At 39.0% G+C, this 25102-nt stretch overlaps 1 protein-coding gene across 1 annotated transcript in view; it reads right to left on the bottom strand.

Moving 5' to 3' along the window:
* Positions 1–807: 807 nt before the first annotated feature.
* The window catches only part of gas2l1 (growth arrest-specific 2 like 1), a 40846-nt gene continuing 16551 nt past the window's right edge, over positions 808–25102 (bottom strand). The window contains exons 2-6 of the mRNA XM_038295495.1: positions 19556–19663; positions 10878–10974; positions 8294–8609; positions 2733–4820; positions 808–1482 (exon numbers count right to left, since the gene is read on the bottom strand). Coding sequence (XP_038151423.1) covers positions 2855–4820; positions 8294–8609; positions 10878–10974; positions 19556–19663 — 2487 coding nt within the window. The 3' untranslated portion in view covers positions 808–1482; positions 2733–2854. The remainder of the gene's footprint in view (positions 1483–2732; positions 4821–8293; positions 8610–10877; positions 10975–19555; positions 19664–25102) is intronic.

Below are 25102 nucleotides of genomic sequence, written 5' to 3'. Positions count from 1 at the left end.
GCGAAATTTGTATTTTAGCCACTAGATGTCACTACCTGGTTGCGTAACCTCCATCACACTGGGATGGAATACATTACTATAGCTCTGATGGGCTGTAACTCTTTATCAAACTAATTGAACAAATAAAACTGGCATTGTTCTTTAGTTTTCAACGTTCACACTCAACATTTTCAATTTATGATGCAATTAACACTAAATTATGGTCATGTAGTGTTCCCAAATTCAAGAAATAAAACAAAAACAAGAAAACAAATGACATTCAAAAACGAAATCATAACAAAACATTTAAGGCAAGGGGAGTCATCAAGGCATTCTTTCAAAACCATAAATGAATTGCATAGCTAAGGCAGCACAGGCCTTACTACAGGTTAGTATGTACATTTAAACTGTATATTCCATGCCTCCTATTTACAAAAGACACCTAACCAGTACATATTTACACATTCATTCTCGTCAGCACGTGATGTCTGCTGCTCCAATATGTCAAACACTGGAGTGCCTTTTGGTCAGAGAAGTTTTTCAGTTTCAGTGACAATGACGCAAGTATGACAAATCTCAATGCTCTTTGTATTGTTCACAATTAATCTGATTAAAAGTATAAATTAAAAACATATGCTGCATTAAAATAATCAGATAAGAAAAAAAGTCATAAATAAATAATATTAACCTTGAATACCATGACTGTACAGAAATTAGTTAATAGTGAACCACAAAGTCAGTGGAACCTGTTGAGTATGTGTATATTATATGTGTACTATAATTAAAGTGTGTGTTTCCTATATCAAGACTACTAACAAGAAGAATCTAACTACCAAAGTGAACTGCAAAAGAAAATAGTTCATTTGACCATAGTATTAGTGTAGTTTTATTAAGATGAAGCTTCAAATACCTGGCACTTTACCATGCCCCATGATGAGGCACATGGCAGCAAATATGCTCTTCCTATCTCTGGATATCAACTGTGAGAGTGTATGTTGTTGGTAGGGGGGGGACGATTTGATTGGCAAAAACAACCCAATACAAACAATGTTCCAATGAAAATAAAAATCATTCCTTTGGTGATAAAAAATTTGGCTTGAGTGCTAAAAAAATGCAAAATAAACCCATACAGGGAAATGCTAGAGATGCACCTACTAATAGGTTGGTGACAATAACAATGTTTTTAGCTTGACCTGCTACTGAGAGCTAAAAAACAAAACAAAAAATTAAAAGTTTGGCTAAACTGCAACACTTTAGTTCAAAAAGTACAAAACAAAACCTGCAACTGGATGTTAAACTTAACCTGCCTTTAGGATGTTTAAGCAAAATGAAGGAAACCAAAACTAATCAAGACGGGATACCAGGGAGGTTACCCAGCCAGCAGCAAAGTGGCTTAGTGTTAGATGTTTTCTGTCTAAGATACTAAAGACAGTATAGAACTCTTTGCTTTCAATGACCAAATCAAAGTTTTTACAAAATCCAAAGCTCATTGGAACACACATACACTATATTGCCAAAAGTATTTGCTCACCCATCCAAATTATTGGAATCAGGTGTTCCAATCACTTCCATGGCCACAGGTGTATAAATTCAAGCACCTAGGCATGCAGACTGTTTTTACAAACATTTGTGAAAGAATGGGTCGCTCTCAGGAGCTCAGTGAATTCCAGCGTGGAACTGTGATAGGATGCCACCTGTGCAACAAATCCAGTCGTGAAATTTCCTCGCTCCTAAATATTCCACAGTCAACTGTCAGCTGTATTATAAGAAAATGGAAGTGTTTGGGAACGACAGCAACTCAGCCACGAAGTGGTAGGCCACGTAAACTGACGGAGCGGGGTCAGCGGATGCTGACGCGCATAGTGCGAAGAGGTCGCCAACTTTCTGCAGAGTCAATCACTACAGACCTCCAAACTTCATGTGGCCTTCAGATTAGCTCAAGAACAGTGCGCAGAGAGCTTCATGGAATGGGTTTCCATGGTCGAGCAGCTGCATCCAAGCCATACATCACCAAGTGCAATGCAAAGCGTCGGATGCGGTGGTGTAAAGCACGCCGCCACTGGACTCTAGAGCAGTGGAGACGCGTTCTCTGGAGTGACGAATCGCGCTTCTCCATCTGGCAATCTGATGGACGGGTCTGGGTTTGGCGGTTGCCAGGAGAACGGTACTTGTCTGACTTCATTGTGCCAAGTGTAAAGTTTGGTGGAGGGGGGATTATGGTGTGGGGTTGTTTTTCAGGAGCTGGGCTTGGCCCCTTAGTTCCAGTGAAAGGAACTCTGAATGCTTCAGCATACCAAGACATTTTGGACAATTCCATGCTCCCAACTTTGTGGGAACAGTTTGGAGCTGGCCCCTTCCTCTTCCAACATGACTGTGCACCAGTGCACAAAGCAAGGTCCATAAAGACATGGATGACAGAGTCTGGTGTGGATGAACTTGACTGGCCTGCACAGAGTCCTGACCTCAACCCGATAGAACACCTTTGGGATGAATTAGAGCGGAGACTGAGAGCCAGGCCTTCTCGTCCAACATCAGTGTGCGACCTCACAAATGCGCTTCTGGAAGAATGGTCAAAAATTCCCATAAACACACTCCTAAACCTTGTGGACAGCCTTCCCAGAAGAGTTGAAGCTGTTCTAGCTGCAAAGGGTGGACCGACGTCATATTGAACCCTATGGATTAGGAACGGGATGTCACTTAAGCTCATATGTGAGTCAAGGCAGGTGAGCAAATACTTTTGGCAATATAGTGTATCTTATTGGTGCATCTTTAGGAAAAGATGAATGAACATTTTCGTTAAATATGGAAAGACAACTATTTCTAGCCCAAGCTTAGCTTTGTTACTAAACGGTAGTTAAACAGTCTTCTGCAACAATCAGTTTTGTGCTATAGCTTCAGTGTCTAGGCTCCCCTGTGCAGGGTAGGAGCAGTCTTTGTTGCCTATGGATGAGGGGTGAGTTGGAGGATGGATCATTTCTGAGAAGTTCTTGCATGAAGCAGGGTTGGAACTCTTACGAGACATTGGTGGTGTGTTGCAGGGTGAAAGAGTTTTATTAGTGTGAATTTTTTTGTGTCTGACAGGTGTAGGGATTCGTGAGGTGGTCTTCTGCAGCCTATTGTCAGCTGGAGGCCTTGACTTTACACCTAGTTTGTGCTCAGAGATAAGGACTTCATGGCTTTGCCCGTTCTCCCCGTTAGTTATCTTTAATGATGGCGAAGGAGACCCCGAGCGGGATTCACTCAAACTGAAGGACATAGAGGAGTTTTCACTTGAAGAATCCTGGAAGGAGCAATCCTCAGAGGGGGCAAGGGGTACAGAGCCTCGACGACCCCCTGAAGGTGGCAGGTTGTCACTACTGTCATAATTTTCAAGGTCATAAAGTAGATTTGGCTGGTGATTTTCTAGGGGAAGATCATGCTCTGTCATGGAGCCCAAACCAAGAGCAGGAGGTTGACTTGAGAGCCCACCTGTTGGAAAACACCCATGTTCTCCATTCATATTTCTGCTATCCATTGCAGGCTGAGATGGGATGTGATTCATTAGCTCATCAGAACGAGTCATCCTAAGGTCAGGCAGACTAGAAGGAGCTTCCCTTTCCTTTACTGAGCTACCAATTGCTGGGAGCTTCTTGAGACCCCCTTTGTGCTCCGCCCAGTGTTCATGCTCTGCATGACTCAAACCACCTGGTTCTCCGACTGTTTGTCCATAAAGTATATTTAAAGGGTCCTCCGGTGGGAAATGCCGAGGGTTAGTCCTCTTGGATTCCTTGAGGTCAGGTAGAGTCCTGACCTTTAAACCCACATTAAGGGAAGAGGTGGAGGAGTTAGAGGAAGAGGAAGCAGAATCAGACACAGCAGGCTCAGTGAGTGCCTGTAGGCTTTCTCTTCCTACAACCTTACCAGTAAAATTCTCTCTAACCTGCTGGGTATTGGCCAGAAACTCAGCCTCAAAGCTGCGATAGAGGTCCTGTTCCTTCTGGGCGTCCAAAGGTGGCAGCATCTGGAAGCCTAACCCAAGCCCCTCCTCTAAGGCCTCCTGGGATTCCAGGTGAGAGACTTTTTTAGGCTGGCCTCGCATAGCAGATTGGGAAGCCTGTGAGAGCCGAGGGGGGCGGGCGGACTGGTTGTTAGAGTTATGAGGAGATGATTGTGGTGGACGACGCCCTCCAGAGGTGACAGGGGGTAGAAGTTTCCCTTTTCCTGTTGATGGGGGTGTTTGAGGTCTAAGAGCAGAAGCAGTTTTCTTAATGGGACTGTTGTTGCTTTGGAGTCCTTTAACAGGCGAGTTAGTGCAAGAGACGGATTGCTTCTTGCTGAGACCTACACCCCTTCTGGGAGAAGACTGGGCTACCTGTTTAGGGAGGTCATCCTGTCTTGCTACAGGTGGGGGCTGAGAGGTTCTAGAAGAGGAACTATGTGCAGGGCTGCCTTCAGTCGACAAAGAGCTGCAGGTTAACTTACTCTGGCTATGAGAACGAGGAACATGGAGCCTTCTCTGGCCTTCATTTCCACAAGAGCGCCCTCTGTCTGTGCGAGACGCCCGTGTACCATCTGAGGACCCCATTGGTGGGTTGGGTTTTAGTGTTGGTGGAAGTGAAGAACGCTCCCGTGACTGGCTGCGTGCACGGGGCGTTGATGAACGTTTGGCCGGGGTTTCATTTCCTGCGCCTGCCCTCTCAATCATATGCTTCCCTTCCTTACGGTTAACAAGCAGTACCACCTGTTCACCGGAGCACCGTGAAGGTCCACCAAGTGACTGCCGCCCTCCTCCTCCTCCTTTGGAGGAGGCAGTAGAAGAATCACTGTCTCCTGAGAGACGTCTTGTCATAGTTTCTTTATTCCTGCATGTAAAGCAGAGACAGAGTTTTAAAATAATGTTGATGCAGTGCCTAACAAAGAAGAGCTGTCCAAAGATGTCCAAATGTTAGGATACATTTTCATAACCTAATATTGTTTTAAACTTTTGCTGAGCTTCATTCACGCTGACCTGCCTGGTCTTTTGTTTTGTTTTTGTCTACATGATTCTGTTTTTTTTTAAACAAACTGCTGGGATTTAATCACAGTCATTGACATAATTTACTAATTATTATAATTCTACTGCCATTTGTTTGTACGACATATTATTAAGGAATATTAGAGACTGAAAACAAGTGTCAAACATTTTTTATAAAATAAATACTGCATGGACATTTTTTCCAGTTACAAAATATGGTTCAGTTTGTCTTGTTAAATAACATGAAACCCATAATAATTACGGTACTCTAAAATTTTACATCAAACGTTCATCAACACTTTTCATTAGACTGCTTTAAATATCTCGTATTCCTACTCGTATGTATGATCTAACATGAACTTAGGGGCACTAAATTAAAACAGTGGATTTGACCTTAGACTCATGCACATCTTGGAACAGACTAGTGACAGCAAGGGGGGATTACAGAGAAGATGAGAGCAACTGGGGGCAGGATTAAAGGTCTTGAAGATCTTCAAGCATAACAGATACTGCTAAGCTTTTCACAAACAGAAACCATTTTGCTGTCAGGCACCTAGAGCATTGGTTCCCAATCCTGCTCCTAAAGTATCACTGTTGTATATTTTTTAGGTGTGGACTTGCTTCCACACACCTGACTTATTTTAATGAGTGATTAACAGGCTTCTGCAGCACATGATAGCTGCAGAGCATCTAATGAAATCATTAGAATCAGGAGTACACAGATCTACATAAAACTTGCAGGGCAGGGGTACTTGAAGACAGGGTTGGGGAGAAAAGGATTGTTGGAATTTCCAACTGTGCATCCATTAACATGTATTAAGATAGAAAAAAAAATAAGTCACATTCTGAAACAATTCTAAAAGATTATAAAGCTTTCTTGTTAGTTTTAGACAGAAATTACCACATTAGAACGGGCTTGGGGTCTAAGTCGAGGCATTTTAAAATGAATGTTATCAGAGGTTCAGACTAAACTTAATTTCCAATACCTAACAAGCTACAGTGATTAATCCAAAATGTTCTTGTGATGATGTAAAAATAGAGATTGACCAACATTAGCCGGATGATATTTTCAGCGTATTTTAGCATTTTTTATTGAGTGTTACATGCATGCTTTCACCGATTGGTTAGTGCATTCAGCAGCCTTGATATCATGTGAAGAGCAAGGATTGCCACTGCCTACATCTGTTATTCAATGCTAATGTTTTGTTTGATTTGTTAATAAATGTTTCTTTATTGTTTAAATAGAGACTTACTTAAAATCTTTGAATGTCAGGTCATATAGTTTGTGTAAATGGGGAATAAAAAAAGAATAGGGGATTCAAAAACTGAATAAATCAGCAGAACATATCAGGGATCGGTTAAACTGAAGTCAAAATAATCAATATCAGCACAGGCCTTAAAAAAATCATCTGTATCGGTCGAGCCTTATAGTGCCTTATAGAAATATTTTCAGAGGTTTGCATGATCAGCTGAATTACTCTGCATTCACAAAATAAAATTGGAATACACATTATCACATTTAATTTCATCTATAAGAGTGGATGGATTTAAATCTTTGTCTTTTTAAGTACTTTGAGTTGACATTTCTTGTAAGTCTGTGCAACATCATATACATGTACTATTCAAGTATGCTACTTAAAGGGCCGGTATGAAAGTAAACCAAAACTAAACTGGAAAATTTATTTTAATGCTAACCTTTATTCTTGCGTTAATTATGTGACTGTTTGGAGAATATACAATATAAAATTGACTAGATGACCAGCTATATTCTGGACCAGTGGCCTCCAAGTTCAGGCCTCAAGTTCCACTACCCTTGAATATTTAAGTATGTCCCTGCTCTAAAACAGCAGTTTTAAATGAATTTATTATTCCATCAGCTTGCCTATCAGGTTTGGTAAAGGCCTTTTAATAAGCCACTCATCTGATTCTGGTTTGCTGCTGCAGGGATGTGGCAAAAATTTGTAGAGTAGTTGAACCCTGGGCCTGGAGTTGGAGACACTGGTTTCTGAAATAGTTTCCGTACTTTAGACTTGCCTTAAAACGAATTTACAAATATATTAATGGCTCTCTTTATTCTATTTGGTCCTTTACTATCTTGTATTATAGAACAGGTATAAAGGGAATCTCCCTCATTTATAGACTAGATTTAAACCATTTGTTACAGTAACAGGCATATACTACTGAATAAAGCAGTTTCAGTCTGCTAACTGTCTGCAACTTAGGTTTTACTGGGGAGAAAAAAGCCCAATTGTTTGGGAGGTCTTTTCATATTTTTTTAACACTCTTATGAGAACTAGGCATAGTAATCTTAACTTTACGACCACTATTTTGATAAGAGCAATTGCATCTAAGAGGACTTGTATGCTGTTTCTATCTAACAAGAAGGAATGACAAATTCACAGTTCTGTTAAAAAATATCAAATATGCAGAGGTGGGTAGTAACTAGTCACATTTAATCAGTTATATTTATTTAAGTAAGATCTTGTACAAAATGCTCCTTTACGAGTAGTTTCACTACACTGCACTTTTCCCCTTTAATTGTGTAATACTATAAGAAAGTATAGTGAGTTACTCTAACTTCAGTAACTGGCTGCTCTACCCACTGCGAGGAACTTTAGGGAATAAAGAACACCCGTGTTTTCACCAAAAATACACTGCAGAGACACACCCACAGTTTATGTACAAGCAAGACTTCTTGTTTGGACACAAGCTTTGTTGTTTTACTGTTATTCTCTGTGTGCTTAGCTTAATGAGCCATTGGGGAGGTTTAGTGAACATACAGGAAACTGTTTATATTCTTACTCGAAGTACTTTGCATTCTTCTATCATTCAATATATTACCAAAAGTAATGATTCACACTATAAAATCAATGGATTTGGGTGTTGCAATCACTTCTCACTATAAATGGATAAGTCTGATGTAGGGAGACTTGACTAGTGGGCACAAAGTCCTGACATGGAACCTTATTGATCGGTATTAGATTGCATGAAACTTCAAATGTTACTATTAGACTCCATATGATATTTATATGAGCGAAAGAGAAGGGATAAAAGAAGGGATGAGTTATTTATAAAGTTATTTGTCTTCTACCCACTAGGGGGTGCTACAGGGTGTTGTAGAGGCAGATTCATCAAGGCAATGTCACCTGAGATTAGATAAATCTACTCTGGTCTAATCTGTGGTTTCCTGGCATGTTTATGCACTCTGCATAAGTACCACACTGTGTATCTATCTGTCAATCTGTGTACACCACACTGAGGGTGCCCAGCCAGTACTCTTGGAAGAACTTGTATCACCTGTACAGAGGTGAAGACACTCACCTGAGAGGATTAAAGTGTCGCGGTTCTGAGCGATCTCTTGGCAGCTTAGGGAGCAGAGATCGAGGTCCAGCAGTGTCCACCTCTGTACGGACAGAGGAGTTTTGGGATCTACCAGCGCGTGTGGATGAAGAAGATGAGGAGGAGGCGGCGCTCTGAGCAGGCTCCAAGGAGCGCCTGTCAGTGGGTTTATAAGTAGAAATGCCCTCATTCCTCCAGTGTGGCCCAGGGCTGGTGGAGCGGGATGAGTGAGCGCTAGACGACTTGCTCTGGGCTCCCTGACATTGGCCACTTGCTTTAGCCTGGTGGTAGCGGTGAGCTGGGTGGGAAGACACATTAAATGTATTTAACCAATGGTGGTAGAGAGCTTGTACAATTAAGACTGTGGTCAAGAAAAAAAACACATTACATTAAGATCTGAACAGCAGTTGATGAAATAAAATGGTTGCTTGACTCAGAGATGAGCTCTTTATATATACTAGTGAGTCAAAGCAGTTCAGCAAGTTTAACAAGAAAGTCCCAATACAAGACAAACTTCCCGTCACTTCATGTGATTAGAAGTTTAACGGCCAGAATTACCTATAAAGAAACAGCAGTTTGGTTTAAGGTGGCAGGTCTCAGCTTGCACTGTTACATTGGTTCTTAACTTTTATTAAATATGAGAAGTAAGACCCAAGATTTGCATTTCTGCATGAAATGTGAGAACAACTTAACCCCTAGAACCCGACGGACCCACCGGTGGGTCCAGCTGCCACGTGACCTCGTAATTTTAACAAACCCCCAGTATTGATGTAAAAAACACATTTGGCACAGAATATGATTCATCTGATTGAGTCCAAATTTGGTATATTTTTACACAACATTTAGATTTAAAAGTCTGTACTACTTTTTGTGCTATAAATAATATTTTGGTAGTGTTTTGCAATGTTTATTTCAAAGAAAATTTTGGCGAGGTTCAAAAAATGCAAAATATTTTGTATTTTGTCCCTAATATTTCAGGCAGGGTCAAAGCTACAATGGTGCTGAGACCAGAAAACCATTCTATGACATCTTACCTTTACAGAGGTACCAAAAGTTTCTTCTTAAATCTAATAGCTGTGAGGCTATAAGTGATTTACTTTTGTGTGTTTTTGTCAGGCAGAAGTTTATTTATACCCCCTGAGGGTGTAAGAGGTTAAGAAGGTAAGGAAAATCTGTATTTATTAAGCCCCAAATGACTTACAAGTTTTGTTTGCGTTCCTGCTTACATTCACTGAGTCCTCTTACCCTATTTGCGTCTTACAAATTTAGCCCCTTTTCATAGAAGTATTTCCACTGTATTATAATGCAGACTCTTACATTGACATTATTTTTTCTTTCTAAATGACATTTTCAGTCTGGCCTCGTCTTTCTACCCTAATTATGTTGTTTACAGTTATCTTAATTAGTTGATGAGATGCTTTATTATCTGCATCCTGTTGCATTACAAAACATTTCCAGCCCCTTCCAAACATTTTGGAATGTTCGCTTGGTAAACATTTGCAAGAAGTCTGGAAATTAATAATCTTTTACTGCAGAAAAATAATCTCAACTTAAAAGAATAGAAAAAAAAAATCTAAGTACAATATTTTATAAGAAAGTGAATGGTGTTAAAAAATACTTAAAAAAAAAAAAACGTTGGTGGCAAAATAATTTATTTACGTACCAATCCCCCCAAACAAAAACAACACAAATTAAACGAATAAGATTTGAACAAATCAGCTTATTTGTAGGCCATCAAGATTTGCAGGAACCCTGCTAGCTATACATTTAACTGAGGTGTGGTGAACTAGGGAAACATGCAGGTCGTTGTCCTTTAACCCTTTAAAGCCCGATCCAAGAATAGAACAAAACAGAAAATTACTTTTTTTTGGTTTGAAGTCCTTATTTGGCCTTTTAACAAAATATGTAAAAAGAAAAAACAGAAATACATTTTTGATATTAATAATTTATTACTATGCGATAAGTCAAGATTGTTTTTTGTGTAGTCTTCTGCCCTCTGTTATCAGGTATATATGATTGTGTACAATAGGATTTTGAGCAAAGTTTTTACCATTAATTTATGCAAAAGGTGTCAGACGCAAAACATTTCAGAAACCGTATCTATCAAATACGATACATTTGGCATTACAGGGTTAAGGAATGCCTTCAGACATGGCCACTATTTACCTTCTAGACTCCTGGGTTATCTCTTCTACTCTCTTCTCCAGCTCAGCCAAAATGCTTTATATACGATTTAAGTCTGAGTACTGATGAAGCATAATTAACTTTTTATCTGGTGTTTCTGCTATACTGGTTTGTGAATGAAAGGGTTTGCATGTCTCATTGTGTATTATGTTTTTTTTTTTTTTCTTCCACACCAACATGTGTTTTTTAATCATTAAGTTTTTTTAGTCAGGGTTCTGCTCTCCAGATTCGACACACTAAAACAGAGAGATCCGTTTATTTTATCTAACCTCTCTGCCTTTTACAGTTAGGCCTATAGTCTCATGACTTTTATAAATTATGCAACACATAAACAATAAAACAATTTTTTAAAGCCCTTATGGAGGGCAGGAAGTGATCTCACCGAATGCAGCACAGCGACATGGATCATGCTTGTCCAAATAGTGCTCCAATGTGTCCCAGCCCCCTCCGACCCGCACCATCACATGAGTCCGAAGGACCTGAAGGAGGGGAAGAGAAAACAAGGCTTTAATAAATTAAATCATTGTAACAGATGATGCACATTTATACACAAATACACACATATAAAGTTTACAAGTAGGGCTGTTGAAAGCAGGTTGAACCTCAATATTACATTACATCTACATTTATCCGTTCCTCTTACTGCCATAGCACACCTTCTCATCTTTACATGCTATATCACCCCAGCTGCTGTCCTAAAGACGGTTGATCATCACTACGCCGAGTGATTGAGAAATAAATTAAGGTAGCATAATGAAAAGCCACATATTCTTCCTTTGGGATTTCTGCTTTGCTCCTCAGTTTCTCTTCCTGTGTTTTCACATTGCAGCCGGATGCATTAGAAAGGTATTCTGCAACTCCTGCTTTTATGGATTTCATTTTGTAGGAGCACATAGGAAAAAAAAGGTCGGGTAGGGTGGCTCAATATGAATAAACAGAGCTGTTGTTGGGGGATATGTCACTTTCTGCTCCTCCATGCTCTTCTTAGCACACGCCCACAAGATCTGGCCAAGAAGCCCCTCTCCCGCTGGGCAGAGACCGCCTTCATTGAAACTGCACATTTTCCTTGATGTGACAGCTCTGTGAATGCACCCCTTGCGTTGTGTAACACAGTGTGTGAGCCACATGTTTCAAAGGCTGCTCTTCTTCTGAATGCGAGGGCATTTAAGGCGACCCGTATTGTAAAAGATGAGTGAGCCCAGGGTTGATTTAATTCACATTCATACACGGGGCTCTGCATCTTAACATGTAAAGAGGATACAGAAAACAGATGAACCTTGCTTTGTGACCCCCGCCTCTTCTCCAGTGCCATCCAAGAGAGGCTGCTGCGACTTTGTTTCATCTGACTTTGTGCCCTTCTGCATTAAATCTGTCAAAACAGCTCATCTGCTTATCTCTATCAAACTGCGGGCTATAAACTGCTTACTCGCCACTGCTTTGACCCAACGCCAGTAACAGGTTTACTGTCTGCGTGATGCAGCGAACAACCGTGAGCCAGCAATGCAAAGCCAGTAACACGTGTCTAGTAACAGTGTATCATGCCTTAGACAGACTGTCATTTTGTACACACAGAGTGTATACAAAATGAGATTTCATTCTGTACAGCTCTCAAGACATTTACATTTCTAAAGTGCAGCAGCAATAAAATGTAAACATGGTGATCAAATGTAAACATAAGACTGGTATATGATTTACAGTTTTTCCAACATTCAGGGCTTTTTTTTTTTTTAACCCCATTTTATTCAACATTCAGCAGGTTAATGGCGGTGGGGAAGAAGCTGTTTTGGAATCTGCCAAACCTGCATCAGATGCTTTGAAGCTTCTTCCCAGAGGGCAGCAGGGAGAACAGTCCATGGTGGGGGTGTGAGGGGTCATTTATAATGTTACGGAATCATGTCACACAGCGCTGGGATGAAATGTCTTTTAATGGAGGGAAGAGGAGCCCTGATGATCTTCTCTGCAGTTCTCATTTTTATCATATTTTAAACATCTCTGCTGACAGACCTTGACAAAAGATTTCCAGAAACTAATCTGTGTTTTCTTAATCCTTCTTAATGCATGTTTATTTAATCTTTGAACACTTCTATCTAACTTGTTTGTTGCTGCTGTATCACAGTGGAGTAGCTGTGATGATGGTGCCAGCAGCAGAAAATACCAACTATAGAAGAGACTTTTTTTTTGCTTTAATTTCACAAGGCTAAAGAAAAAGAAATCCCCGTGCTATGGATGGATTTCATATTAACATAAAAACATTACATTTTAAATAAACAAAACATCTTTATGCACCTTGAAACGTTCTTCAATTTATGTCTCAAACACAAATTCCATATTATTCATTAGGATTCTGTGTAATAAGGCAGTTATATGAGTCTATACAAACAAAGTAAAATGATGCCTTTCTTTTGTTTGCTTTTAAACAATAAGACAATATTGAGCGTACAGATGCCTTAAAAGTATAGTAGAGGATTTTCACGATTTTCACGCAAGACCTGCCCTCTCCACTTTAAATAAAAAATGCACATGCACAACCCTGTACCTGCTCCCGAGAGGAAATACCTACTGTATTAAACGCGTGCAAGGGGAATGCACGAGCCCATTTCTCCTCATGCATGCTCTGTTTAAAAGTTGCTGTTTGCATCGCTCACACAAGCTTACTCCAAAAGAAGATTTGCAATTTTTCCACTATGTCAGATTTATCACTCATTAGTGAAAATTGGGATAAGCAAGTAGGATGGCCTTACGTAAACATATCACCACAATGATTGACAATTAGGGGAACCGCTTATTTTGATGATCCACCCTATAAAAGAACATCCTCCACTATACCTTTAATAAAATCCAGTCCAGCCAATTGCTTTCCGAAATCAACTAATTAAAATTGATTTTATTATGTTGTTTTTATGTTTTTTTATATGTCTTATTGTAATGCTGCCTCTTGGCCAGGTCTCCCTCGAAAAAGAGATTTTATCTCAAGGGACTTCCTGGTAAAATAAAGGTTAAATAAAATAAATAAAAAAAGAAAACATCATAAAGACCAAGTAACCAGGAAGACAGGTTGGCTAGAACATGATGGAGAAGTTTGAAACGAGGTTAGGTTATCAAACGTTTTAAATCTCATGGAGACTGTGCAATAATCCACCACCTGGAAATAAGAAGAGTAGGATACTACACAGGACAAGTCCATTAACCTAAACTGGTATAGGGAAGGGTTGCATCATTCAGAAGGGTAGAAAGACAGCCACTGTTACCGTGGAGGAGCTGCAGAGATTTATAGCTCAGGTAAAAAGTTCTGTCATAACTATCAATCATAAGATCCACAAATCTCTAAGTGGAGGAGTGTTAAAAAAAACAAAACAATTGATGATGTCGGTGAGGCAGACACACTGTCTACTTTTAAGGCTAGACTTAAAACTTTCCTTTTTGATAAAGCTTATAGTTAGGGTGGCTCAAGTTATCCTGAGCTATCTCTATAGTTATGCTGCTATAGGCTTAGACTGCTGGAGGACATAGGGACCCCCATTTCATCATTCTGCTTCATTCTGTCTCTGTTCTCCTATTCTGCAGAATCTGTTAGTTCAATCTCTATCCTTCTGCTCTCTATGCTTTTCCTCAGAGTAGCTTTGCCTCGTCTGTTCCTGTTTGGCTGTGACGTCATCCTGGAAAGAAACATCAGCTGTGCTGCTTCCATCAACACCCTTGTTTATAGATGTTGGAGATCGGCCTGTTTTCAGGTGGTCCTGTTTCTCTGACCGTGACTGAGTGGATGTGCTCTCTTCGTCCTCTGGCATGGGAGCTGCCTTGGAGCTCGTCTGCCTGGCTCTGTGTTTCGTGGATGGGGCCGCCTTTTACAGCTGCTTTTTGTATCTCTGCTTCTGTCTCCTTGAACCCCAGTCGGCCTCGGCAGATGGCCGCTCACACTGAGCCTGGTTCTGCTGGAGGTTTCTTCCTGTTAAAAGGGAGTTTTTCCTCTCCACTGTCGCTACAAGCATGCTTAGTGTGAGAGATTGTATTTGAGTCAATGAGTCAATGCAATCAACTGGTTTTCCTTAGATAGAAAACTTTGTATCAATTTGACTGTATGATCTGGTTGAACTGTAAAGTGCCTTGAGATGACATGTGTTGTGAATTTGGCGCTATATAAATAAACTGAATTGAATTGAATTGAATTGAAACAAAAGGGAATGGGGTGCTTTAAACACAAGAGAACAAAATAGCACTTTGAATGTTTATGATGGAAAAGTAACACAGAGCACTACACTGAGCCCACCACAAACACTAACATGGAGGAGGCAGGGTCATGCTGTGGTGATGCTGGTCTTCAGCTGGGAAAGGGAAGCTGTTCAGAGTTGATGGGGGGCTTAAACTAAACACAGATGAAAACCTGGATAAAAAAAACCTTTAGAAGCTTCGTAAGACTTGAGGCAGGGTTTAAGCTTAACCTTCCAGGATCATAGCTATTTAAAACATATATATATATATATATATATATATATATATATATATATATATATATATATATATATGTGTGTGTGTGTGTGTGTGTGTGTAGAGAGAGAGAGAGAGAGCTGCAATGAATCTATTTATATTTTAGCTTTGTCAATGTCTTTATCCTTGGTCCTGAATGTGTGTGTAATGCAGAAGTCCCAGAGCTGGCAAACGATGTACAGCTCTGACTACAGGGAGAGTTTATTAAACAAAAACATTCAGGAACACACAATGCAAACATAACTAAGAACTTTAATCTCTGTTTGTATAGCAATGTGCAAACCACAGATCTATTTACTTTGTGCTAGTCCATCAAACACAATCCCAACATAATTCTTGGGAGGTTGTGGGTGAGACGTGACAAATTGTGAGCAACTTTATGATTTAAGGATAGTTTTACTGTATAAGGCATTGTGAGTATAACTGATGATAAATAGCAGCAGTTTCAGACAGTGACTTACTGAGGCAAGCAAAAATAAATCATTGGAATTTTTCTTCTCTTATAACTACTTTCTCTCTTTGTTTATTCAATATACATTAGCAGCACTGAGAGGTTCCTCACTGCATGTTAAGGAACCATGTTCCACTTTGAAACTGAGGCTAAGCTGCCTGGTTGAGACAACTGAGGGGGGGTTCACAGAGGTTTTAAGACCACAGAGACACGATCCGTGTTTCTATGGGAACAGCGAACATAGAGACTTCTTGTCATCATTGCTGAGGCGTGTTCAACCATTGTCCTGATATTAAACTTGAGGTTCATTTCAGCTATTGTTCCCAGTGAGCAAACTTCTCTTCCCACTGAGAAATAGCCCACACCCAGAGGACAAAAACATCCCATTACCAACAACCCCACCATTCATAGGGTGCTGTTTGCTTTAATGACCTCATCCCATTTCAGTGTGAGATCCTTGTCACTGCTTTAGTAGATGACTAGGAGGTTGTAGGCTTTTATGCCCTTATACCTCCTAGGAGATAAATAAAGGAAGTGTGTAGTATGCACTTGTAACTGCTTAGGCAAGTGCATAATCACCGTCATCCCTAGCGATGAATCAGCAGAGGGAGGAAGCAAGGGAGTCTGAGAAATAAAAGGCTTCCAGGCATGCAAACAATCACAAACCCCTACAGTGTCTCAAATATCACAACCTGAAATGACTCCTAAAGAGGCAATCGGCAAACAAACATTTTGCAAAGCAATTTAACACAAATCATAAGGGATATGTAGATGTCAGGAAATATGAGCAGGAATAGCATTTTCCTCTTAAATGAAAAACATACAGTTCTGTTTTTAAATACTCACAAATGATGAAATTACTTTGCTACGAGGGCAAGGAAAATGTGCAAAGATTAAACTATGTTGTCTCCTCAAAACAAATTATTCAAACTAGATCTCTTAGGAAAAAAACGAAAAAGAAAAGTAGACTATTTATATAACTGTACCCCAAGTACTGGAAAAACAAAAGATTGGGCTTATTCTATTATTTTATTAATTTTACTCAATTTTTTTCCGGAAAAGAGGATAATACCACAGACTACGTTACCTTTCTTAAGCATAATATACTTTGATTCTGGTTCTTTAACCAGTTTTGACTTATTATAAGTGTGAGGTTGAAAGTATATTTCATCTTTTTTTTTTTCAAGTTTTACTATTTAATTAATTTTTTTCTGCCCTTGACAGGTCGCTTTGGGGGGGGAAAAAGATTTTGATCTTCAATATGGCTTTACCTGTTTATATAAAGACCATGATTTTCCATACTTTCTGTTGTTTTTTCTTTTTTTTTATTACTTTACTTTCTTTTTTTAATGAGACCAACATTAACAGAAACTAAACACTACGGATGATTCTGTTTATGACTACCATAAATGTTTTAATACACTCAGTCTTTCAATTCTCAGTGTCTTTGTCATCTAGTCTATAATTTCTTATGTTTGGGGGCTCTGAAGTGTTAACATATGCCTCATTTTTCATATTATATACACTGTCAAAACAACTGGAGTTGGAGTTGGATTCAATCTGTCTGATTTCTCGTCCTTTTGAGGGTTTTCTTAGGAACTACTGTCAGAAATAAGTCCAGATATCTATCAATGTACTAAATTATTTCTCAAAAAATTTACCAAGATAAAAGCAGAGATGTTCAAAGGTGTATTATGTCTAAAGAATATTCTTAGGAAAAAAATAATTGCAGTGCTCTATTTATTGAGTCTACTGTTAAGCCAAAAATTATTTATACATCGGTCAGACTTAAATTTAAATCTTTTAAGTTTTATCCATTTGTTTCTTCTGCCTGGAAGTAATATTAGTGTTTTTGAGTGTGCCATGAAGTTAAATATAATTGTGATTGGGTAGAGGAGGCCTTCCGACCTTAAGGATTTAGAGCTCAACACCAAAAAATTACCTAAAAAAAAAACAAACTAAGGAGACACATAAAAAGCTGCTCAGCAACTACCAGAAGGGTTAAATTGCTTTAATACCAATAGAAATTTAACAGTGCTACCAAGTGCACCACTTTACAGCTTATAAAAGATCAGTAGTGACCATTGATGTCAAAGTTTGTAGCATTTAGCAACATTTCAAACTACGCAAGAAGTGCTGCATTTCACTAGCATAGGGAGTTTGCCCAAATGAGATCTGAGTTGCTGGTAGAGACTTCTATTTCTTTATCAAGTCAAAGCCTAAAACTGAATCCACCGTGTATACTTTAACTACTATTATACAGTAGCATACTGTAAATCAAACAATAGAGTGTATAAAATAAAATGCAACACACCTACATATATCTGCAGGCAAAGACCAATTGGTGCGACTGGAAGTGACAAATACTATTAGTAGCTGCAGTCAGAAAGTCTGATGGTGTAAACTAAATACAGGGAAAGTGGAAAACCATCCAAAGAGTCCATTAATCGTGCTGTGATAGATCTGAGGCACGAGAGACCAAATCGATCTCCACCGAACCGACCTTCCTGTAATATCCCCAAAGGCCTGGTAAGGGCACATATCGACGCCCAAACTGGAAAGGGGAGACGAAAACAGTGCAGGCAGGAATCCAGCTACAGCCAAGATAAGGAGAACACAGGAAATGACTTAAAACTCTATTTGCGTCTGTAGAGAAAATATTTCTTCCTGGGTGTGGGCCAGAGAAACGCAGCTTGGAAAAAATCACATAAGAAGAAGAAATCACAGTGTTTTTACATGAAAGCTTATGGCACGCTTTAAAGTGCTGTGATTCAGTCAAACCACTGAGTGTTGTTGCCTCATAACCCATGAAACAACACATGATGCCATATGCTGACAACATATGGTTCCACTCAATTACTGCACCTCTTTGGTGCCAAATATAGTAGCAGAATAACTGGAACTAAAAACACTCATTTATAGCCTCTGCTTTAGCTTTTAACGTTTCATTTTGGTTCGGTCAGTTACCTCAACTTTAGTTCAACAGAGAACCAGGGAAGAAAATGTTTGAGCTTATTAGTTTTAAGATGAAACTTGAAAATAATCCACCTTTTTTTTCTAAACCATAAACCTTCATACACATTAAATGACTTTTTTAGAAAACAAAACTATCATTAACTGATAACTTTCATATCAAATGAGCTACTTCTACCTCTCATTCCCTTTCCAGCAATACTGCAGGATAGAGAGAGGTCGCTTGAGGTTTCCCAAGTTTTTGCTGAAGTACATAATTCTCACAGATGCTCAGCTGCGGCTGTAAATAATCTGAGAACTTGAACAGCACAGAGCGTGTAGAGGCAGAGCTTGAAACAAAGACACCTTCAAAAGTGTCTGTGTTGCACAATGTTTCGTAGCCATTATTATGAAATGCTTTACAAATTGGAAGAGAACCCAAATAAAACAACGTGAGGCTATCAATTTGCTGCTAGAATTTTCAAAACCCAAAAATCATTTCTGAATAATAACAACATTCAAGTGACTGGATGCATCTGGGATTTACCAAAACATCACAAGACCTGCATAAAGCCAACTGACTGGGGATGTTATGTGTTCATTTGCCTGTAAAATACCAGATATGAACAGGGAGCATTAGTCTTTTTCTTTACTTTAATGTCGCCTTTTAATGGTACTTTTTTAAATATAAAAAAATGTTTAATTTAAAATAAATGCTATTTTTTACAACTACACCATCTGCAAATGTGGTTTAATCTTGATAACCTTCTTTGTAAGAATGGGATGAGGCAAAATCAGGAACATGTTTATATTGACCATGTTTTGCTTAAGACAATACAATTGGGGGAAATTGTCACCAGAACTTTGTCCAAAGGATAACTAGTTCAACCTGATCATAATCAGATGGTAGAAATACACTTTACTTGCTTAAAATAGCATATTTGCCTCAGTAAAATCATAGAAATTAAATAAAATTTAAAGCATTTATTTGCAGAGTTACATATCTAATGACAATAAGAACCTATCTATCAATTATTCAGCTTAAAGTTTAAAACTCTACTAAAAAAATACAATGATATTCAAAACATAAGGAAATGTAAAGCACAGCTAAAAAGTAAAAAAAAATGCAGCTTGTTAAACAATGAGAGAAAATTCCAAAAGATTAGACCTACCCTGATGAAGATCAGCGCACTGGAGTCTCCTACTTTATACTTCCCCTCGGACACTTTAATCATAGGAAACTGAGCTGGGCAGGAACACTGGCCAAGGATCTCACGTACCTGGTCAGAACAAAAAAACAACAACACATATTACTTAAACAATGAGAGTTCACAAATGTGACTAAACACATCACTAAAACATCTTCCTGTTCTTTGAGGAGATCATGATTGGTCATAATGATGTGTAACCGGGGATTAAAGCGCTGCTGGACAAGAAAGCTTCAGTAATAAAATGACTTTTTCACAGTGGGAGAAATGAACAATCATTTGACAGTCTGAGAGTTAGAGGATGTTTTAGTCATCTTCCTGCTAGGTTTCCTCCCAAACCACCTCCTCCTACCAAAAGTAGAAGTGTCCCTCACCTAAAATGATCAAACTATTTTCTAATTTTCAGCTTATATCTCATACCACATCTCCATTTTAATCATGAACCCTCTCTTTCCTAACAGTGAAATGACATGTGCAACATAAAGGACCGAAAGCTTAGAGCCCGTTGCTGCTGATGATGATGTAAGCAGGCCTGTGTTGCCAGCTGGGATCTGAATTGGGATTCAGAGCCGGCGCCCTTGCTGTGGTCGAAGGGGGTGCTTATTAGGCAAGCAGGAGTCAGACACAACTGCAGGGTGGAGTGAGATCAGCTCTCTACTGCACATGCCCAAGCTCTGTCTGGATTGGTCGGCCCTGATGTTTGTCTTGGCGTCTGTGTCAGACAAAGGCGTGTGCACACTTGTCAATGAGGAGATAGAGAAAGTGGAGCACCAAGAGAGCAGAAAGCACAGGAGGAGCGAATCAGTAAATGCTTCTTTACTGTGTGTGCAAGGACAACAAGACCAGGGTACAAGGAAAAAAATCAAATGACAGGTTAGGAGAAGATTGTTGGTTATAAGCTTTAAAGCTTTGAATGTTTAAAGCACCTTTCATGAGGTACATCAGGCTAAAGGGATATATTTTGCTTTTGGCGTGATGCACCGTGTTATTTTCTTAAAATGGCATCCTTCTTTTATCCAAGACTAATTAAAGAGGGGCGACTCTAAGCACTAAGCCTCTGAACCTCACCTCCAACTAAGTTCTCTGTTTCACCTGTTAAAGCTTCTGCTTACTTCTTCAGTCTTTCGTCTACTAAGAAAGGGTCAAATGGTTTCCTACTTCATTAAGCACATAGAACAAACTGCATAAATAACTGCATTTTAACTCCAGAAAACATTAAAGAAAAATTTATTCTCAATTGCTTTTCAAAGCAGGAGTAGAATTTTAAAGTAGCTATTTTTTTAATAAAAGGAGAAACAGGTGAGATCCATGACGGTGAATAAGTGAATAACATGGCATTCTCCTCAGCCTAAAGAAAATGATTATGTCATGATTAGTGGTGGAGGACTAAGGGCAACAGGCCATTCGTAGGTGCATGTTTAAAGGAGATGTACTTTTATGAAAACAATAACTCCAACACAGAGGTTAGGGGGACAGCAGCGGGATGTGAACAAGATGTCAGAGAATAAGACAGCGAATTGAGAGAAAACAGACATAAATACAACAAGGATTAACTGAAATCAGGTGAGTGCAAACTGACAGTTTCACGACAGCTTTATGATAACTTTCTTTAACCCAAGATTTTTTAAATGATAGCAGTCTTTATGTAAAGAACAGAAACCTGAGGAAAGGGGAAAACAGAGTTTATGCATTCAGTTTCACAGATAGCAGCAACAGCTGCTGTTAGTAAGCATAACATTTATCAGGTACAAAATATTTATTTTAAACACAGTTAGCATATTTTGTGAGACCTATCATTTCAAAAAAATTTGGTGATCGCAGAAAATAGGAAAATAGTGAAAAATATCTTCCCTTTCCTCCTAGAAGCTTATCCAATTATTAGTTAGCCTGGGTGTGATTTTTTTTTTTTTTTTTTATCTCTGCTAGTGCTAAATAAAAAAAAAAAAAACACTTAACTGCAACTGCGGTCTGATTGCATCCCAGTATTTTCACTACATTCCTACATTATTTTCACTATATTCCACTACATTTTCACCTACTGAGCAACAGAACTGACTTTAATGTTAAGGCTATATTAAGACCTCAGTGTTAAATCTATATGCAGCTCTGGTTAAGACATACCGGTAGACCTTTTGCCTGATTAGATCAAGGGGAAACATCTGGTCTAAAAGTAGACAAAGCTCAGATCTAAAACTAAACTGAAGCTTAAAACCTTTCATATAGCATTACTATTGTGTTATCAAGTTAAGGAAAAATCACAGTTTGAAAGGTAAACCTGAGAGAACAGTGGAAATATTTTTTCACATTGGGGTATCTGTGGCACTCATGCAAAATGGAAACACCCTGCATTTTAATCTAAAGTGCCAGAAAAAAAATCTAATGTGTAAAAAAGACACTGGACTGCATGTTATTCACCTTAACAAAGGAGGCATGGAAAAAATAAACCAATTTGTTTTTTTAAAGGCATTAGTGGTATTTTAGTGACCATAAAAAGATTACAGATAATAAACGAGACCCAAGTTTAGGGTTTTTTTCTACACCAAGGGCCGGATCTATCAAAGGTTTGCGTGTATTAAAACGTGAGCTATTTCACTGCGCACGCTAAAAAATGTACAAACTGATCTATCAACAGCGTGCTAAAAGCATTTGATCTTTAAAACGTGCTAAATAGCGCCTGTGATCCATTTAGTACTTTTTCTGCAATGAATATGCAATATGGGGCGTTTACACGCTAAAGTGCGTCTTGTGGGAGGAGAACATGTAAATATATTAATTTAGCACTCGCAAAGTGATTTATCAAACTTGAACGCAATTTTGCTAACGGTATCTGACTCTATATTTAACACGTTTCAAAAGAAGGTGCAAATGGTCTGTATGCGTAATTGCGCACACATGGCAGCGGTTATTGTCGCAAGAAGGAGACATGGAAATGAAGCAAGGAGACGCAGAGAACGCATTTTTTCACTCCGTGTGAATATTTTTGGAATGAACGAGGAAACGATCATCAAAACCTATCGTTTATCCAGCATTGCCATTTTGGGGCTGTTGGGGGAACTCCGAATGGATTTGGAGCCAGCCACAAGGAGGACCCACGCAATACCAGATATCACAAAACTCCTTGCAACGTTGCACTTTTTTGCATCTGGGTCATTCCAGCGTACGGTTGCAGCGTGAGCTGGGATCTCCTAATCTCGTTTTTTCAGAAGTGCTGTCCGACGGGGTCGGGGTTCTCCCCCTGCGCCTGTGGAGCAACGTGCCAAATGCTGCGGGGATCTCATCCACAGTCACAGGCCAATACAAAACACCTGTTTTTTTTTTTTTTGTTTTTTTTTACTGCAGCACATACCACCTTAGGGAATAAAGGTTGCCAATTTATAAATAAATAAATAAATATATATATATATATATACTTATTTATTTTTTTTGTTGGGGGTCACTGTAAGATTTAAATTTCTTAATGCACTAGTTTGTACAGACTACAAACTACTTTGCCGCAAACCACAAAACGCGCAAAACCATCATTTAAATAGGGCGTCTCCAACAGTTTTGCACCTGCCACCAGTTACGCAATCGCTCTTGTTAAATCACCCGCAAACCATGGTTCAGCCCCTCGCGCAAAATTCCACTTTGCGAGCGCAAATTACTGCACGCAAAATTGGATCTTGATAAATCCGGCCCCAAGTGTTAGTTCAAACTTTAAAAACAAAGCTATACTTGTTAAACTGGTCTTGAAGTAAACAGATCTTAGTATAGAGGTATATGAGACAATTATACATTGCTTAGATGGATTTAATCAGTGAAAAGCAAAAGATTAAATTGGTATTTTAGATCAAAATAACACATAAAGGAAAACTAAATGCTTCAGGTCTGACAGGGTGGTGTGACAGGATTCCCTCGGAATAATGTTTCATCACTGACATTAATGCAATGTTTTAAAATCAACAGGACTAAAACACATGCTGTTTATACAGTGGGTAAAATAAGTATTGAACATGATACAGTTTTTGCTGACATCAACTTTTTATCAAGTGTTGGTAAAAACCCAAGTAATAAGCTCAGAAAATATGGAATGACACAGAAAAAAAGGATTGAACACATACAGAAAGGGAGGTAGAAAAAGACAGGAAAAGCCAAGACACCAGCTGAAAGCAATCACTGATGAAGAAGCCATCCTGTCTCTCATCAGTTCAAATGAAAATCAGCTGGTTAGGTCCAAACGAACGGTTGACTGCCTTAAAAGGTGTGGCATTAGCATTATTTCTAAAGTTCCAGTAAGCACTGCTTTGGTCATAATCAGGAAGTGGAACGACCATAGGTCAACCAGAAACCAGCCCAACCAGGTGCTCCCCACAAGATCACTTACAGTGGAGGGAAAATAGTTGTCCAAGAGCCAGAAAGACCTGAACTTAGCAGGAATGATCGTAAAAAAAAAAAGAGAAAAAAAACGAAAACAACATTCAATGCACTTAATGGCCATGGTCTGTATGCATACTCATCATGCAAGACAATTTCTGAAGAAAAAATATGTTGAAGCTTATTTAAGATTTGCTGCACAACACATGGGCAAAATCCTGGGAGAACAAAGTCTGATCAGATGAGAGCAATATTTAACTCTTTGAATGCCAGGACACCCACCCTGTTTGGAGGGGAAAAATTTACTAAGCATCACCCCAAAAATACAAAACAGACATGGAACTTTGAAGGTTGGAATATCATGGTCTGGGGCTGCGTTCCTGCATATGGAACTGGCAAACTTAATTGGAAAAAAAAATATGCAGCAAGAAATACTTGGAAAGAAATAAACACAGAGCTAAGGAAATACTCAACTGGCTTTAGACAAAGAAAATGAAGCTGCTAGGATGGCCTAGCCAGTCACCTGCCTTGATGCAATGAAAATCTATAGAAAGAGTTCAAAACAATCAGAGTTCAAAGAAGAGAAGAACTGAGATTTTAAGGCCAAAATCACAGCTAAGCAATGCAGGTGGCTATTTTCTTCATACAGGAGCCGCCTTGATGTCATCTTTACCATCAAAGGCTTTTGTACAAGGTAAATATCAATAGGCATGTTTTTAAGTTTTAAGTTTTCCCCTGTTTCAAGTTATTGCATGTTTCTATATATGGATGACTTGTTGCCAACAGCTGGTGAACATTTCATGTCAATAGCATCTTTAGCAAGTGACGTGTTCAGTTCTTACTTAGTATGAGGTCATCTATATAGAAATGTACTTACAGTCAGCTACCATGGTGACAGACCTGCAATATGATTATGCAAGTATGCAGACATTAGAGTAACAATGAAAGGTCAAAACATGGGCAAAATTAAATATATAGGACTACTGTTGAATTTTCATGTCTAGAGGCTTTTTGTTTTTCCTTTAAATGCTATTTTTCCAACACTGTTGTTTGTTGTAGGTATAGGTCTCCCCCAGACATCTCTCTGACAGTGATGGTTCTTTTAAACTCTGAATGATTGCTTTTAGACATTCCCACTGACCTCTTTTTACTGGATAC

The sequence above is a fragment of the Cyprinodon tularosa genome, unplaced genomic scaffold (genome assembly GCF_016077235.1).
Source record: "Cyprinodon tularosa strain WSP-4 unplaced genomic scaffold, ASM1607723v1 ctg356, whole genome shotgun sequence".
Classification (NCBI taxonomy): domain Eukaryota; kingdom Metazoa; phylum Chordata; class Actinopteri; order Cyprinodontiformes; family Cyprinodontidae; genus Cyprinodon; species Cyprinodon tularosa.
The sequence above is the reverse complement of the archived record's forward strand: the minus strand, read 5'-3'. Positions and strand labels throughout refer to the sequence as shown.